General features: G+C 31.7%; 2 protein-coding genes across 2 annotated transcripts; both read right to left on the bottom strand.

Moving 5' to 3' along the window:
• Positions 1-117: 117 nt before the first annotated feature.
• On the bottom strand, positions 118-4,906 carry LOC123204466 (metal-nicotianamine transporter YSL1-like). Its single transcript, XM_044621133.1, has 6 exons — positions 4,511-4,906; positions 4,198-4,370; positions 2,788-2,882; positions 2,567-2,701; positions 1,270-1,574; positions 118-1,193 (listed from the first exon to the last, which is right to left on the bottom strand). Exons 1-6 carry the CDS (start codon positions 4,869-4,871, stop codon positions 262-264), a joined length of 2,001 nt encoding a protein of 666 aa, XP_044477068.1. The 5' UTR covers positions 4,872-4,906; the 3' UTR covers positions 118-261.
• A 6,079-nt stretch (positions 4,907-10,985) lies between these two features.
• LOC123204736 (metal-nicotianamine transporter YSL1-like) lies at positions 10,986-16,118 on the bottom strand. The gene is made up of 6 exons (XM_044621539.1): positions 15,411-16,118; positions 15,042-15,214; positions 13,639-13,733; positions 13,418-13,552; positions 12,138-12,442; positions 10,986-12,061 (listed from the first exon to the last, which is right to left on the bottom strand). The coding sequence occupies exons 1-6, from the start codon at positions 15,769-15,771 to the stop codon at positions 11,130-11,132; spliced, it is 2,001 nt and encodes a 666-aa protein (XP_044477474.1). The 5' UTR covers positions 15,772-16,118; the 3' UTR covers positions 10,986-11,129.
• Positions 16,119-16,979: the final 861 nt, after the last annotated feature.

Here is a 16,979-nt window from a genome sequence, read left to right as displayed (position 1 = left end):
TTTTAAATACGTGCTGAGCAGTACACAAGTTTGACAATCTATTTCAGGTGATGAATTGTGAGAGCGATATTTCAAAGAAAGAAAATAGCCCTCGTAGAAGGATGTGGTGTCTCATAATTGCTAAATTTCTCAATTTATTTCATATAGGGATCGACAATGTGCATTTTTAACTTGGTATTTCTTGGATGTATTTCTGAAACTAAATAGCATAAACTTTGGAAGATTGGTTATGTTTGCCCTTTGCTTGTTTGTCAGGCTCCTTCAGGAATTAGGGCCTGAAAAGTTCATGCAGATAGGAGGCTTTATTTTGGCCAAAGCAAGTATTGAGGCAGGGAGAGTACAGAGGCCTTCCCCACAAATTAATCCTGAAGCAACTGCTGGAACCATTAACTCTGCCCTCTTGGTATCCAATTTGTGCCACACAAAAACCACCAAACTCCCAACACACATATCAATTGCAAAGTAAGCTCCCACCAGAAACGGCACAGCCATCACCATGGGAAGTGGCATCCATTTCCCAACCTTTTGCGGTGAAACATCTCTTAACATGTTCACTGCCACCGCAAAGGCAAAGAAGCCAAAACAGATCTGTAAGCAGTGTTGGGGCAGTGCTGAGAAGCCTTGAACGCCAATGATGGCCATGTTTCTGTATATCAAGGCGTAAGGAGCTTTAAACTCCCCATGGGGATTTCCCACGTCGAATGCCTTGTAGAATAGAAAGAAACTGAGAGGAGCCGTCACACACCCTATAGCTGTGCCGATTGCTTGGCTCAGAAACATCGCCCTAGGTGAGGTCTGAGTGTAATGGGCTGTTTTAAAATCCTGCATAAGAATGCAAGCAACTGAAACAACAGATTTAATGATGCCACAACCAACGAGCCCCGCCACCATACCATCCTCTCTTCCAGACAATGCAGCAAGAACAAACAGTGCCACTTTTCCATAGTTATAAGCCATGTTCATGTCGGTGAGGCCAGCGCCATAAGCGTTACAGAACGACAGAGAAGGAGCAAGAATGTAGGCGATGACAACATAGTACCACTTGAGTTGAGGAAACATGATTGGGATCACAATTATGGACAAGATGGAGAAGACAACATATCCTGCAATTGCAATCCACATTGGAATACTTTCTCTCAGAAACAATTCATTCTGTTTAAGATCTTCCGGGGACTCCTCCTTGCCATCTTCAGCTGCAACCGGAACAAGAAGTTAGGTCGGTTAAGAAAAAAACATCGGAAAATTAGTATCAAAGGCTGCTCAATTGACCTGCATTTAGATTCTTCTTCTTTAGTCTGCCATAGATGTTGATGAGTGTGAGAATTAGTATCTTGAGAAAATTATAGAGCCCATCTCCTAGAATGAGAGCAACTGAAAGAAAAACTTTGTAGCCATACAAGCTCTTCATGTCGCTTTCTTGTAAGCTCTCTAAGAACCAACGCCCTTTAAGGTGATTGATGAGTGGCCACATTATTCCATAAGAAAGAACAGCTCCAAGAAGCAAAGACAAGTTCACTAAGTGGGAACATATCATCCCTGCTCCCACATAAGTCATGCTAAAATCAAAATAGAATCTGCAAAACAAAAACCCGATACAGTTTGTTCTTAATTAATTGCTTACCCGTATAATTCTCAACGGAACCATGTGCAATTAGTTTTAGTTATCGAATTAGATGCTTAAATAATGTGTCATCATTTGATTGGATGATTTTGAATTAAAGATAAAATAATATTCAATCACATAATGATACATTATTTAAGTATCCAATTAGATACTCAACCAGGTGCATATAGGATTGTTCTATAATTAATAAAACTATGTCTATACACTTTAAGTATATAAATTGACACATATTTGATTCGATGGTTTTAGATTAAGAATAAAATAACACCCAATCACATGATGTTATATATAAATATGCACTTATTTGTATACTGAAAGTGAGTACATATAGTATTGCTTCTCAATAATTATATGTAATGTTTGTTTTTAATTAATTGTTTTCTTGTATAATTATGCACAATGCTATGTACACACACATTTGAGTATATAATTAAGTACATATATAATGTGTCATCAGATAATTTGGTATTATTTTATCATTAATTTAAATTCATTCACTCACATGATGACACATACTCTGTGTATTTAATTATGTACCGAAAAGCATATGCTCAATTTTATTGTATAATTATGTATGAGCAATGCTATATATATATATATATATATCTCGTGTTTTGAAAGATAACTAGATAACATGTTATTATATAATTAAATATTATTTTATACTTAATTCAAAATTATCTGATCATATGATGACATATACTCTAAGTATCTACTTGAATACTCAAAACTAGTATGCATAATTTCATTTATATATATATATATATATATATAATCAATAGAGTGTTTACACAATAGAGTATAAAATTTAGTAGATAGACAATGTGTTATCATGTGATTGAATATTATTTTATTTTTAACTCAAAATTATTTAATCACATAATAATATATTATCTACATATATATACTTGATTATATATATCGGAATAGAGAAATTCATACGTTTGTTTGAAGGCTTGCAATCCAAAAGTAGGGAAGCGTTTAAATCCACAGGTTTCCTCACGACTGTAAAACCACTGGAAAAATCCCCACAAAAAGCTCATTGAGAAATTCTTCATGAATCCACGAACTTGTTTCCTGCGACAAATTTATTATTTATTTTTAATTTTAATTAATGAAGAATTTGTTTCCTTAAGAACATAAGAGATGAGAGGGGTGTGTACTTGGCCATTTGATCTCCCTGGCTATGAAACCCATTGATGAGAACTGCAGTTGCCAGACCACTTGGATAGGTCAACTTGAGGTCCACTATCATAATCTGTAAAATTGTCAAAATCCCATGTATAATTCAGCTCCACCGTTAGGAAAAATTCTACTGATTTGCATAATAAATTGCCGTTCACAATGGCATAAACTTCCATGAAAGTTCAAGAAGTTTTGCTCATACTGATTAATTCTTTTACTGATATTTGGTTGATAACTGTCATTGTGCCCACTTAAACACAAAAGCACACTAGAAGTGTTTCGGAAAACAAAGTCTCCACATATAATATATGACACCTCCGAGAGGACAGAGAAGCTCATGACATCGTTGGCCACGGGGGAGAAGGTTGTCAAAAATGCCAAATCAAGAGAGTTGAAAATGTCTGCTCGAATTCATGACGATTCTGGGTTGTTTTACATCGAAAAATCTTTGATGAAGATGAAAGAGTGTCAAAAAGATGATTTAGAGAATGTCAGAGTCAACCATCGAGACAAATGATTGTCAAAGAAGGAGGATGCATCTTTGAGGGTGTAAGTGAATGTTTTGGAATTTGAGGGGGGATGACTGTTAAACCTAAAATATGAAAACCCTATAAATCTTAGATGGTGGGGGTGAAAAAAAACTTTTTAAAATTTACTAGGGGGAAATAGTTAGTTTTCAAAACTAAAGTTAAAAAAAATAATTTTTTTTTTCTTTAAATAAAATATCTAAATAATGTTTTATTTCTAATAGTAAAAATCAAAATTACTAATCGAATAAATATTTAGGTTTTCAAAAGTTAACAAAAGTGAGTTGGGTTTACACTGAACCTTGGGTGGAAATTAGTCTTTTGGCCTCCTTATAATAATATATGGTTGATACCTGACATCATGCCCACTTAAACATGGAAGCACACCAAAGTGTTTCTGAAAAACAAAGTCTCCAAATATGACATGTGACACCTTTAATTAAACTCATCATCGGCAAAGTACGAAAAAAATGTTGGTTTATATATGTATCTCTCCTTGTTTAATAACTCTAAAATAAAAATGGTTAAATAGTTTATGAGTTTTAACGAAAAAAAATGTTTTGGGTTATAAATGTCAAAAGCAAAACGATAATGACTATATATGAGATGTAGTTTTCGTATGATACTTGAAAGAGTAAAAGCACTGTAGACATATTTTATTCAATAAAACTATATGTACTTACTTTTAAATCTAATTGTGTATTCAGATGATATGTCATCACATAATTGAAAATTAACTGATTAAATGTTACTTATCATTAATTCAAAATTATTCAATTACATGATAATACACCAGCTAAATACCCTATATGGATGCCCTAGCTGTATATTGTTGTATTTCATTTCATTAAAAAGTTGTACCTTCCTGAGAGGGATTAGAACAAAAAGGCCAACAAAGCATACTATAGAAAGATAGGCAGTCATCCAGCCAAGTGCAGGTTCTTTGACAGCTCTCGGAGAGTTCCCCGGAGTGTTCACCCCTGATAACTCATACGTCTTCTTGTTCAATCCCAATAGATATGAAGCAAACCCACCTTAATTCAAACCAACAAAAAGCAATATTAAAAGGTTTACATAAGAATTAATCAAAGTGAATGAACAAATAATTAAACAAATAAAAGTAATAATCATAAATAAAAACAAATTTATGTGTTATTATGTGATTCAATATCACCTCCAACAGAAAGGCTGTAACATGCAACAGCACAAGTTTGTATCATAGTATTCTCTTGGCGAGTGAAGGGTCTTGATACATAACCAGCCTTGTGAAGAATTTTAGTCCATGTTCGGATAAACACGAAGGCGAGAAGTGCAGCAGAGACATTGAAATTAGGCGTCAAGCCTGTTGTGAGGTTCAGCTTCATGGCTATCACACTGTATATGATTCCAATAAAAATGCTTACAATGAGTCCCCTTATTGATATTTGTTGCAGCCATGGTTGAAGTCTCTTTGGCCCTTCAGACTCCTGCAGCTTTGTATCTTCTGACTCCTCCCCCTCTATCTCTCTCTTTTCCTTCTCTTGTTCCATGCTCATGCCTGCCTTTACTGATATGAAGCCAACCCAATCTCAAAAGAAATCAGAAAATGAATTTATAAGACTAGAATATCTGAGTAACCGTAATCATATCTTAAAAGTTAATTATTGAGCCTGTAGACAGTATAAATCTCATATCAAAAGCTATATTTTTCAACGTGGGGTATAAGTTCCATGTCTTGTACGTATAGAATCCTGCCACAATTCAACCACTAGCCTGACTAAATTAGTTCATTAATCTTTCCATCACAGAAAATCCCACTAACAGGGTAAATATCTTAGCTTTATCTAAATATTATATTCATAATGAACTAAGATTTTTCTCCCAAAGAGGAAGGCTTGATATGGCCATGTTTATGTTATAACCATCGTAACTATCTTACATTTGACAATTTGCTAATCTTAACACTTTTTTTTTTATTAGGATAGAAGTTCAAACTCAAAATTTTTTCCAAAAGGAGCATTTGATTTTCGTAATATTTTATTATTAAATTTAAAATATTATTTTAAAAGTAGATTATTTAAAAGAATATTGGGTATAAATTATTACTATATTAAATAAAATTTGATATGTATAAATAATTATTATATTTGATTAGAGTAAATTATTTGACTTAAATATCTTTGAATAAAATTATTTTAAAATATTTTTTATATCACTTGATATATTAATTGAAAATACGGTTATTTTTATACTACAAAAATTAATAAATAAGAATATAATTATAAAAATATTAAGATTATTTTAATAATATTTTAATACTTAAAATAAAGATAAAAATCATATTACTATTTATATTATATATTATATCATTATTAATAATAAATAAAATAATATAATATAAAAATAAAAAATAAATTATTTAATATTTTATCAATTTTACTAGTAGTTTTTGACACTTGTTACTGATCCCCCTCTCTTTTTTTCTCAACCACTGAGGTGTCTATGATAGTGCTGTTAGTGGGGGCGAGATTCGTTTTCTCCATCAGCTGGACTGTTCTTTTCATTTTTTTGTATTTTTAATATATATTGGCCCCATTAAAATCTGTCACTAATACGATCACTTAATTAAGTCCTTTGTACACATTCTGCAGGGAAAATGAAGCCTCACTGAAATACCTGTCACTAATATGAACACTTAATTAAGTTCTTTGTACACATTCTGCAGGGAAAATGAGGCCTCATTGAAATACCTGTCACTAATATGAACACTTAATTAAGTTCTTTGTACACATTCAGCACAGAAAATGAGCCCCATCAAGACTAAAATTACTCGAGTTTGAAAGTATGAAAAATAGCTTCAGATCTTGAAAGGTTCATAAAAAAAAAAAAAAGGAACTTTATCAATAAGAAGGACAAATTAGATACCATTTACATGGATCAATCAATCAATCAATCGCCTTTTGTAGTCTTGAAGAAACTTTTACAGGGAAAATTTTGCAAAAGGTCAAAAGACTTATTCCCACCCAAAGTTTAATATAAATCTAAACTCATATCTATTATTTTTTAAAAATCTAAATACTTATTTATCTGTTAATTTTGTTGTTACAATCAAGAGTAAAATTATTATTTAACAAAATATTAAAAAAAAATAAAAAATTTATCACTTTCTCTTCTTCCAATTTGAAAATCTAATAAATTTCTTTCACTCAAAGTTTGAAGAATAAATATTTTTCTTTTAGGGTTTTTTTTAATGATGCTACCGACAATCAAAGTCAACGATGAAGGTGTTCTCTTTCCCTTTTGGGTTCTTATATGTCTTCTTGTTCAACCCCAATAGATATGAAGCAAACCCACCTTAATATAAACCCACAAAAAGTCATATTAAAAAGTTTTGCAGCCATGGTTGGAAGTCTCTTTGGTCCCCTTCCATGGTTGAAGCCTCTTTGGCCCCTTCAGACTCCTGCAGCTTTGTATCTTCTGACTCCTCCCCTTCTATCTCTCCCTTTTCCTTCTCTTGTTCCATGCTCATGCCTGCTTTTGCAGATACGAAGCAAACCCAATCTCAAAAGAAATCAGAAAATTCATTTACAAGACTAGATTAACTGAGAAACCATTTATAAAAGAAACCAACTTTGGGAGAACCATATTTTCAAAATTAACTATTGAATCGATAAAGTAAACTCATATAAATCCTGCATCCGAAACTATATTTTTCGATGTAAAATATAAATTTCACCTCTTACACTTAAAATCTTAACACAATCCAACGACTAGCCTGACTAAATTAGTTCATTAATCTTTCCATTCACAGGAAATCCCACCTAACAGGGTAAATATCTTAGCTATATCTAAATATTATATTCATGATGAACTAAGACTTTTCTCCTAAAGAGGAAGGCTTGATTTATATTATAACAATCATTGCTACCTTACATGTGGCAGTCAATGACCTGACTAATTTGCTAATCTTACCTTTTTTTTTTTTTAAGGTTATTAATTAAAAGGTTTTACAAATAAATAATATTATATGTGTAATTTTTATATATAAATAATAATATTATTATATAATTAAAAATTAAAAATAAATTAATATTTAATTATAAATTAATATATTTTTATATATAAAATTAAATATAAATTATTTTATAAATATGATAAAAATTCAAATCGAAATTTTCTTTTTCCGAACTTCTCACTGATCTTCTTGCTCTCTTTTTTTCTAGTCCAGTGAGGTGGTTATGATAGCGTTGTCGGTGGGCAAGATTCCTTTTCTCCATCAACTGGTCTTTTCATTTTTTTCTTTTTAATATATATTGAACCAGCATTCTGCAGAGAAAATGAGATCCATATGAAGAAGAGCAAATCAGAGACCATTTACATGGATCAATCAATTCCCTTTTGTAGTCCTAAAAACTTTACAAGGAAAATTTTGTAAAAGGCTAAAAGACTTATTCCCACCTAGTGTAAATTTAAATTCATATTTATTAATTTTTAAAAATTTAAATACTTACCCGTTGTTAAATTTTGTTATTATTGTCAAGGTAAAATTATTATTTAACAAAATATTTTAAAAAATTAAAAATTCATCACTCCCCTCACTTCTCCCAAAGTTTAAAAATCTAACAATTTTCTTCACCCAAAATTTGAAAAATAAACATTTCTCCTTAGAGTTTTTTCAGTGATGTTGTTGGTGACCAGAGACAACAACGACGGTGTTTTCTTTCCCTCCCAACTTTTCTTTCCATCTTGTTCTATTCTCGGTCATCGTCAACTGACAAAGATGACGATTCATCTTCATCAAAATGGAGAGGGTAGCCTATGTTGGACGAGAAAGGTCAGAAATGGAACTAGATGGAGAGAGAAGCTGAGAGGGAGAGAGAATGTCATTGTCACAATCTCTAGTTACAACAACATCGCTAGAAAAATCTTAGGGGAGAAATATTTATTTTTCAAATTTTAGATAAAAAATTTGTTAATTTTTTAAATCTAATGAGAGAAATATGATAAATTTTTAATATTTTTAAATATTGTATTAACTAATAATTTTATCTCTAATTATAATAATAAAATTTAATAAACGAATAAATTTAAAAATTTTTAAATTTGCACTAAATCTTGGATGGAAATAAGTCTTCCAGCCTTTGCAAAAAGTTCACACATTTCCAGTTTCTAAGGTCACACATACGTACATTAATCTCATGATTAATGGCAATCAAAAGACTCCATAGTCATTGAGCAGTAGCCTGGAATTGCCCAAGAATCTTACGAAGAAAAAGGACAAAAGAGAAAAAAATACAAAACAATTGCCGTCCTGTTCTCACCGGTCATGAAATTGGAATATGGGGTCGGCAATAATTTTCAAACGGATACCGCAAGCCAATGTGGACTTTGAAACTTTTTCCAGTCTTGGAACACCTGTCCCCTCTCTTAGAAAATAATTTCTCTCCTTTCTCTTTTTATTTGTTTGGAAAATTTTCATATATTATTACAAAAATAATAAAATATTTATTAAATATTAAAACATATTTATAATAATTTAAAATTTTTAAAAATATTTTAATATATAAAAAAATAAAAAAATAGATTAAACAAAAGATAAGTTAAAATTCTATTTATTCATCCTTACCCTATCATTAATTATAGAGGTTTTAATATTTTTTATTATTATCTATAATTTTATCAATTTATGTCTTTTTAAACACCTAATTTTAAAGGTTAAATTGTCAGCGCTTATAGATTATTTTCACTGTTGAAACATAAAAATCTACCAGTCTTTATCGTACCGAAGCCAGCTATGACTATGGAAGACTTTAGGTGGTGAATCTGTATTATTTCCTAGCATCTAAGTAGCACGGAAATGAAAACGTGAAAACGGTAAAATGTCGAAACAGAAACGTTGAAATGTCTTTATTAAAAAATATAGAAAACGAAAACATGAGGAAACGTGTAAATACAAAAAATATAAGGATTTTATTATAAATACAAAATTTTTATTAAAAAGGCATACCTTTAAAAATATACAAATATTTTTATATAATATAAGAATAATTTACTTTTATTATTTTTTTCCTTTTATCTAGTGTGCAAACTTTTTATCTTTTAAATCATTTAAAAGTGTGAATAAAGAAATGTTCAATGAAAAGGGAACTGATAATTTGAAGGATGAAACAAATAGTTGGAAGCAGGTAACAACTAGTGGGAAGAAGGACAAAATGAAGGAGGAGAGATGAGTTTCGCCGGAGAGGAGAGGAGGTTCAAATGTTGGAACATTGAGAGGACAAAACCAGTATGAGAGGTGTGGTTTGAAATGTTTACAGAAGTGGAAATGCAACGGATTTCTACAAAGAAAGGCATTTCAGGTACTGAAAATGTATTTTGCATCTTTCTAAAATTTCCAAAACGGCCCCGAAACGTTTCGTACCAGTTTCGAAGCGTTTCGGAAACGGAAACGTTTCGGAATCGACAGAAACGCACAAGTGTTTCCGTGCTTCCTTGCCTGGCATTATTAGGCGAAATATATGCTCCGTGTCAGTTGAAAGATCTTCCAGGAAAAGCCTTGTGGTTGTGGTTGTCTTCTTGGTTATTGTTATAGGAACCTTTGCCAAAAGCTTTCTCTCTTCACCACAAAATCTTATTTGTGTTGGTAAGCTAAAAGTTGGTGCGTTGAAAGTGCAAAAGATGAATCTGACATTTGTAAAAACAGAGCCCGTCTTAACATTTTGAGGATGATATCACAAGCTAAGTCTTCTAAAAGTAAACTTGCCATAAGCATTTGGATGGCCATTGGTGCTGAAACTATATGAAGTCAATTACATGGCGAACAGATTCAACTTTAGTTAATAACCATCAATGCTGCAGCACATCTTGTAAAAAAGGGCAGGTAGCATGCGTACATTTGCAGTTTGATGTAGACGCATCAGTGGGTTGTGCGACCCACCATGCCTACAAGCCAGGTTAGGTTAAGACTCACAAAGTTGCAAGTCTTTCGTGCCGGGCCAGCTCGCCAAAATATATATAAGGTTGTGCTATGTTAGGTCTTTGATGGGTTAGTCCGTAGGCCTTTACTATATCGACTAGTTATTTTTACTAGATTTTTTTAAATTATATTTATAAAAAAAAACATGTTAAGAAATTGAACAGTGATTAAAGAGAAAACAAACTTATCTATAATGATGAATTCTGCTTATTGGTTCTTTAGGTTGCTGACTCGTGGGAGTCCCTAGATGGATGGCTTGATGCAATCCGTCTAGTTTACACAATCTATGCTCGTGGTAAGTCTGATGTTCTGGCAGGTATTATATCTAGCTGATTATGTATCTTTGTTGGATGGATAGCCAGGGAGACATTCTTCCCCAGGCACCTGATAATTTATTAATGAGATTTGGTGACTGAAATAAATCTTCTTTATATTATAATTTTTTGGACTAAGAATGTTGTTCAAATTTGAGTGATCATATCATACCTTTTTTTCCTGTAAACTGTCTAATGTAAGGCATTGTATAATGTTGAGAAATTCTAAAGATGTTGTAACCATATCGTGCGGATGCTTAAGATTTTAAATACGTGCTGAGCAGTACACAAGTTTGACAATCTATTTCAGGTGATGAATTGTGAGAGCGATTTTTCAAAGAAAGAAAATAGCCCTCTTAGTAGGATGTGGTGTCTCATAATTGCTAAATTTCTCAATTTATTTCATATAGGGATCGACAATGTGCATTTTTAACTTGGTATTTCTTGGATGTATTTCTGAAACTAAATAGCATAAACTTTGGAAGATTGGTTATGTTTGCCCTTTGCTTGTTTGTCAGGCTCCTTCAGGAATTAGGGCCTGAAAAGTTCATGCAGATAGGAGGCTTTATTTTGGCCAAAGCAAGTATTGAGGCAGGGAGAGTCCAGAGGCCTTCCCCACAAATTAATCCTGAAGCAACTGCTGGAACCATTAACTCTGCCCTCTTGGTATCCAATTTGTGCCACACAAAAACCACCAAACTCCCAACACACATATCAATTGCAAAGTAAGCTCCCACCAGAAACGGCACCGCCATCACCATGGGAAGTGGCATCCATTTCCCAACCTTTTGCGGTGAAACATCTCTTAACATGTTCACTGCCACCGCAAAGGCAAAGAAACCAAAACAGATCTGTAAGCAGTGTTGGGGTAGTGCTGAGAAGCCTTGAACGCCAATGATGGCCATGTTTCTGTATATCAAGGCGTAAGGAGCTTTAAACTCCCCATGGGGATTTCCCACGTCGAATGCCTTGTAGAATAGAAAGAAACTGAGAGGAGCCGTCACACACCCTATAGCTGTGCCGATTGCTTGGCTCAGAAACATCGCCCTAGGTGAGGTCATAGTGTAATGGGCTGTTTTAAAATCCTGCATAAGAATGCAAGCAACTGAAACAACAGATTTAATGAGGCCACAACCAACGAGCCCCGCCACCAGTCCATCCTCTCTTCCAGACAATGCAGCAAGAACAAAAAGTGCCACTTTTCCATAGTTATAAGCCATGTTCATGTCGGTGAGGCCAGCGCCATAAGCGTTACAGAACGACAGAGAAGGAGCAAGAATGTAGGCAATGACAACATAGTACCACTTGAGTTGAGGAAACATGATTGGGATCACAATTATGGACAAGATGGAGAAGACAAGATATCCTGCAATTGCAATCCACATTGGAATACCTTCTCTCATAAACAATTCATTCTGTTTAAGATCTTCCCGGGACTCCTCCTTGCCATCTTCAGCTGCAACCGGAACAAGAAGTTAGGTCGGTTAAGAAATAAACATTGGAAAATTAGTATCAAAGGCTGCTCAATTGACCTGCATTTAGATTCTTCTTTTTAAGTCTGCCATAGATGTTGATGAGTGTGAGAATTAGTATCTTGAGAAAATTATAGAGCCCATCTCCTAGAATGAGAGCAACTGAAAGAAAAACTTTGTAGCCATACAAGCTCTTCATGTCGCTTTCTTGTAAGCTCTCTAAGAACCAACGCCCTTTAAGGTGATTGATGAGTGGCCAAATTATTCCATAAGAAAGAACAGCTCCAAGAAGCAAAGACAAGTTCACTAAGTGGGAACATATCATCCCTGATCCCACATAAGTCATGCTAAAATCAAAATAGAATCTGCAAAACGAAATCCCGATACAGTTTGTTTTTATTTAATTGCTTCCCCGTATAATTCTCAACGGAACCATGTGCATTTAGTTTTAGTTGTCCAATCAGATGCTCAGATAATGTGTCATCATTTGTTTGGATCAATCACATAATGATACATTATTTAAGTATCTAATTAGATACTCAACTAGGTGCATATACCATTGTTCTATAATCAATAAAACTATGTATATCTATTTTGAGTATATAAATTGACACATATTTGATTCGGTGATTTTAAATTAAGGATAAAATAACACTCAGTCACATGACATGATGACATACATAAATATGCACCTATTTGTATACTGAAAGTGGGTATATATATAATTGCTTCTCAATAATAATATGTAATGTTTGTTTTTAATTAATTGCTTTCTTGTATAATTATGCACAATGCTATGTACACACATATTTAAGTACATAATTTGGTACATATATAATGTGTCATCATATAATTGGGTATTACTTTATTATTAATTTAAATTTATTCAATCACACGAGAACACATACTTTGTGTATTTAATTATGGACCGAAAAGTATATGCTCAATTTTATTGTCTAACTATGTATGAGCAATGTTATATGTATCATGTTTTAAAAGATAATTAGATAACGTGTCATTATATAATTAAATGTTATTTTACACTTAATTCAAAATCATATGATCATATGATGACATATTTTCTAAGTACCCATTTGAATATTCAAAACTAGTACTTATAGTTTCATTGATTTTATATATATATATATATATATATATATATTACACCATAGAGTATAAAATTTGGTACATAGATAATATATCATCATATGATTAGATATTATTTTATCTTTAATTTAAAATTATTTAATCATATAATAGTATATTATCTATGTATATATACTTGCTTGTATAATTAGAAATATATATATTTATATATATTGGAATAGAGAAATTCATACGTTTGTTTGAAGGCTTGCAATCCAAAAGTAGGGAAATGTTTAAATCCACAGGTTTCCTCACGGCTGTAAAACCACTGGAAAAATCCCCACAAGAAGCTCACTGAGAAATACTTCATGAATCCACGAACTTGTTTCCTGCGACAAATTTATTATTTATTTTTAATTTTAATTAATGAAGAATTTGTTTCCTTAAGAACATAAGAGATGAGAGGGGTGTGTACTTGGCCGTTTGATCTCCCTGGCTATGAAACCCATTGATGAGAACTGCAGTTGCCAGACCACTTGGATAGGTCAACTTGAGGTCCACTATCATAATCTGTAAAATTGTCAAAATCCCATGTATAATTCAGCTCCACTGTTAGGAAAAATTCTACAGATTTGCATAATAAATTGCCGTTCACAATGGCATAAACTTCCAGGAAAGTCCAAGAAGTTTTGCTCATACTGATTAATTCTTTTACAGATATTTGGTTGATACCTGTCATTGTGCCCACTTAAACACAAAAGCACACTAGAAGTGTTTCTGAAAACAAAGTCTCCACATATAATATATGACACCTCTGAGAGGAGAGAGTAAGTTATGATACCGTTGACCACAGGGGAGAAGGTTGTCAAAAATGCCAAATCAAAAGAGAGTTGAAAATGCCTGCTCGGATTCATGACGATTTTGGGTTGTTTTACATTGAAAATCTCCAAAGAAGATGAAAGAGTGCCAAAAAGATAGTTTAGAGTGTGTCAAAGCCAATTATCGATACAAACGGTCGTCAAAGAAAGAGAATACATCTTTGAGGGTGTAAGTAAATGTTTTGGAATTTGAGGGGGGATGGCTGTTAAACTTAAAATATGAAAACCCTAGAAATCCTAGACGATGGGGGTAAAAAAATAACTTTTTAAAATTATATTAGAGGGAAATAGTTAATTTTTAAAATTAAGATGAAAAAAAATAATTTTTTTTTAAATAAAATCTTTAAATAATGATTTTATTATTAATAGTAACAACCAAAATTAATAGCCAAATAAATATTTAAGTTTTCGAAAGTTAATAAGAGTGAATTTAGTTTACCCGGTGGGAACTAGTCTTTTGACTTCCTTATAATAATATATGGTTGATACCTGACATCATGCCCACTTAAACATGGAAGCACACCAAAGTGTTTCTGAAAAACAAAGTCTCCAAATATGATATGTGACACCTTTAATTAAACTCATCATCGGTAAAACACGAAAAAAATGTTTGGTTTATATATATATATCTCTCCTTGTTTAAGAACTCTAAAATAAAAATGGTTAAATAGTTTACGAGTTTTATCAAAAAAAAATGTTTTAGGTTATAAATATCAAAAGCAAAACCATAATGACTACATATGAGATGTGGTTTTTGTATGATACTTGAAAAAGTAAAAGCACTCTAGGCATATTTTATTCAATAAAACTATATGTACTTATTTTTAAATCTAATTGTGTATTCAGATGATATGTCATTACATAATTGAACATTAACTGATTAAATGTTATTTATTCTTAATTCAAAATTATTCAATTCCATAATAATACGCGAGCTAAATATCTTACATGCATACCCTAGCTGTATATTGTTGTATTTTAGTTCATTAAAAAGTTGTACCTTCCTGAGAGGGATTAAAACAAAAAGGCCAACAAAGCAAACTATAGAAAGATAGGCAGTCATCCAGCCAAGTGCAGGTTCTTTGACAGCTCTCGGAGAGTTCCCTGGAGTGTTCACCCCTGATAACTCATACGTCTTCATGTTCAATCCCAATAGATATGAAGCAAACCCACCTTAATTCAAACCCACAAAAAGCAATATTAAAAGGTTTACATAAGAATTAATCAAAGTGAATGAACAAATAATTAAATAAATAAAAGTAAACAAATTTATGTGTTATTATGTAATTGAGTATCACTTTAAACATACCCGTTTGTATATTTAAAATAAATACGTATAGTTTTATTGAATATATAAATGACCTCTCACCTCCAACAGAAAGGCTGTAACATGCAACAGCACAAGTTTGTATCATAGTATTCTCTTGGCGAGTGAAGGGTCTTGATACATAACCAGCCTTGTGAAGAATTTTAGTCCATGTTCGGATAAACACGAAGCCAAGAAGTGCAGCAGAGACATTGAAATTAGGCGTCCAGCCTGTTGTGAGGTTCAGCTTCATGGCTACCACACTGTATATGATTCCAATAAAAATGCTTACAATGAGTCCCCTTATTGAGATTTGTTGCAGCCATGGTTGAAGTCTCTTTGGCCCTTCAGACTCCTGCAGCTTTGTATCTTCTGACTCCTCCCCCTCTATCTCTCTCTTTTCCTTCTCTTGTTCTATGCTCATGCCTGCTTTTACTGATATGAAGCCAACCCAATCTCAAAAGAAATCAGAAAACGAATTTATAAGATTAGAATAACTGAGAAACCGTATAAAAATAATATAAACATTAGGATAATCATATCTTAAAAGTTAATTATTAACTCTATAAACCATATAAATCTCGTATCAAAAGTTATATTTTTCAACATGGGGTATAAGTTCGATGTCTTGTAGTTACAGAATCTTGCCACAATTCAACCACTAGCCTGACTAAATTAGTTCATTAATCTTTCCATCACAGAAAATCCCACTAACAGGGTAAATATCTTAGCTTTATCTAAATATTATATTCATAATGAACTAAGATTTTTCTCCCAAAGAGGAAGGCTTGATATGGCCATGTTTATGTTATAACCATCATAACTATCTTGCATTTGACAATTTGCCAATCTTAACACTTTTTTTTTTTTTTGGGGTAGAAGTTCAAGCTCAAAATTTTGTCCCGTAATATTTTATTATTAAATTTAAAATATTATTTTAAAAATAAATTATTTAGAAGAATATTAGGTATAAATTATTACTATATTATATAAAATTTGATATATAAAAATAATTATTATATTTGACTAGAGGTAATAAATTATTTTACTTAAATACCTATAAAAAAAATTATTTTAAAATATTTTTTATATCACTTGATATATTAATTGAAAATACGGTTATTTTTATATTAAAAAATTAATAAATAAGAATATAATTATAATAAAATTAATATTATTTTAATAATATTTTAATACTTATGGTGAAAGTAAAAATCAGATTACTATTTATATTACATATCACATCATCATTGATAATAAAAAAATATTATAATATTTTATTATTAATAAATTAAATAATATAAATAAAAAATAAATTATAAAAATAATTTTATTAATTTAAAATTAAATAATCATAAAGAATTTTAATATTTTATTAATTTTATTAATAGTTTTTAACACTTGTCACTTTATCTCCCTCTCGTTTTTTTCTCATCCAGTGAGGTGGTCATGACAGTGCTGTTAGTGGGGGCGAGATTCCTTTTCTCCATCAACTGGACCTTTCTTTTCATTTCATTTTTATTTTATTTTTAATATATATTGGCCCCCATTAAAATCTGTCACTAATACGATCACTTTATTATTAAGTCCTTTGTACACATTCTGCAGGGAAAATGAGGCCTCATTGAAATA

This window comes from Mangifera indica, chromosome 20 (assembly GCF_011075055.1).
Source record: "Mangifera indica cultivar Alphonso chromosome 20, CATAS_Mindica_2.1, whole genome shotgun sequence".
NCBI lineage: Eukaryota > Viridiplantae > Streptophyta > Magnoliopsida > Sapindales > Anacardiaceae > Mangifera > Mangifera indica.
Note: the sequence above shows the minus strand (reverse complement) of the source record. Positions and strands in the feature narration are given on the sequence as shown.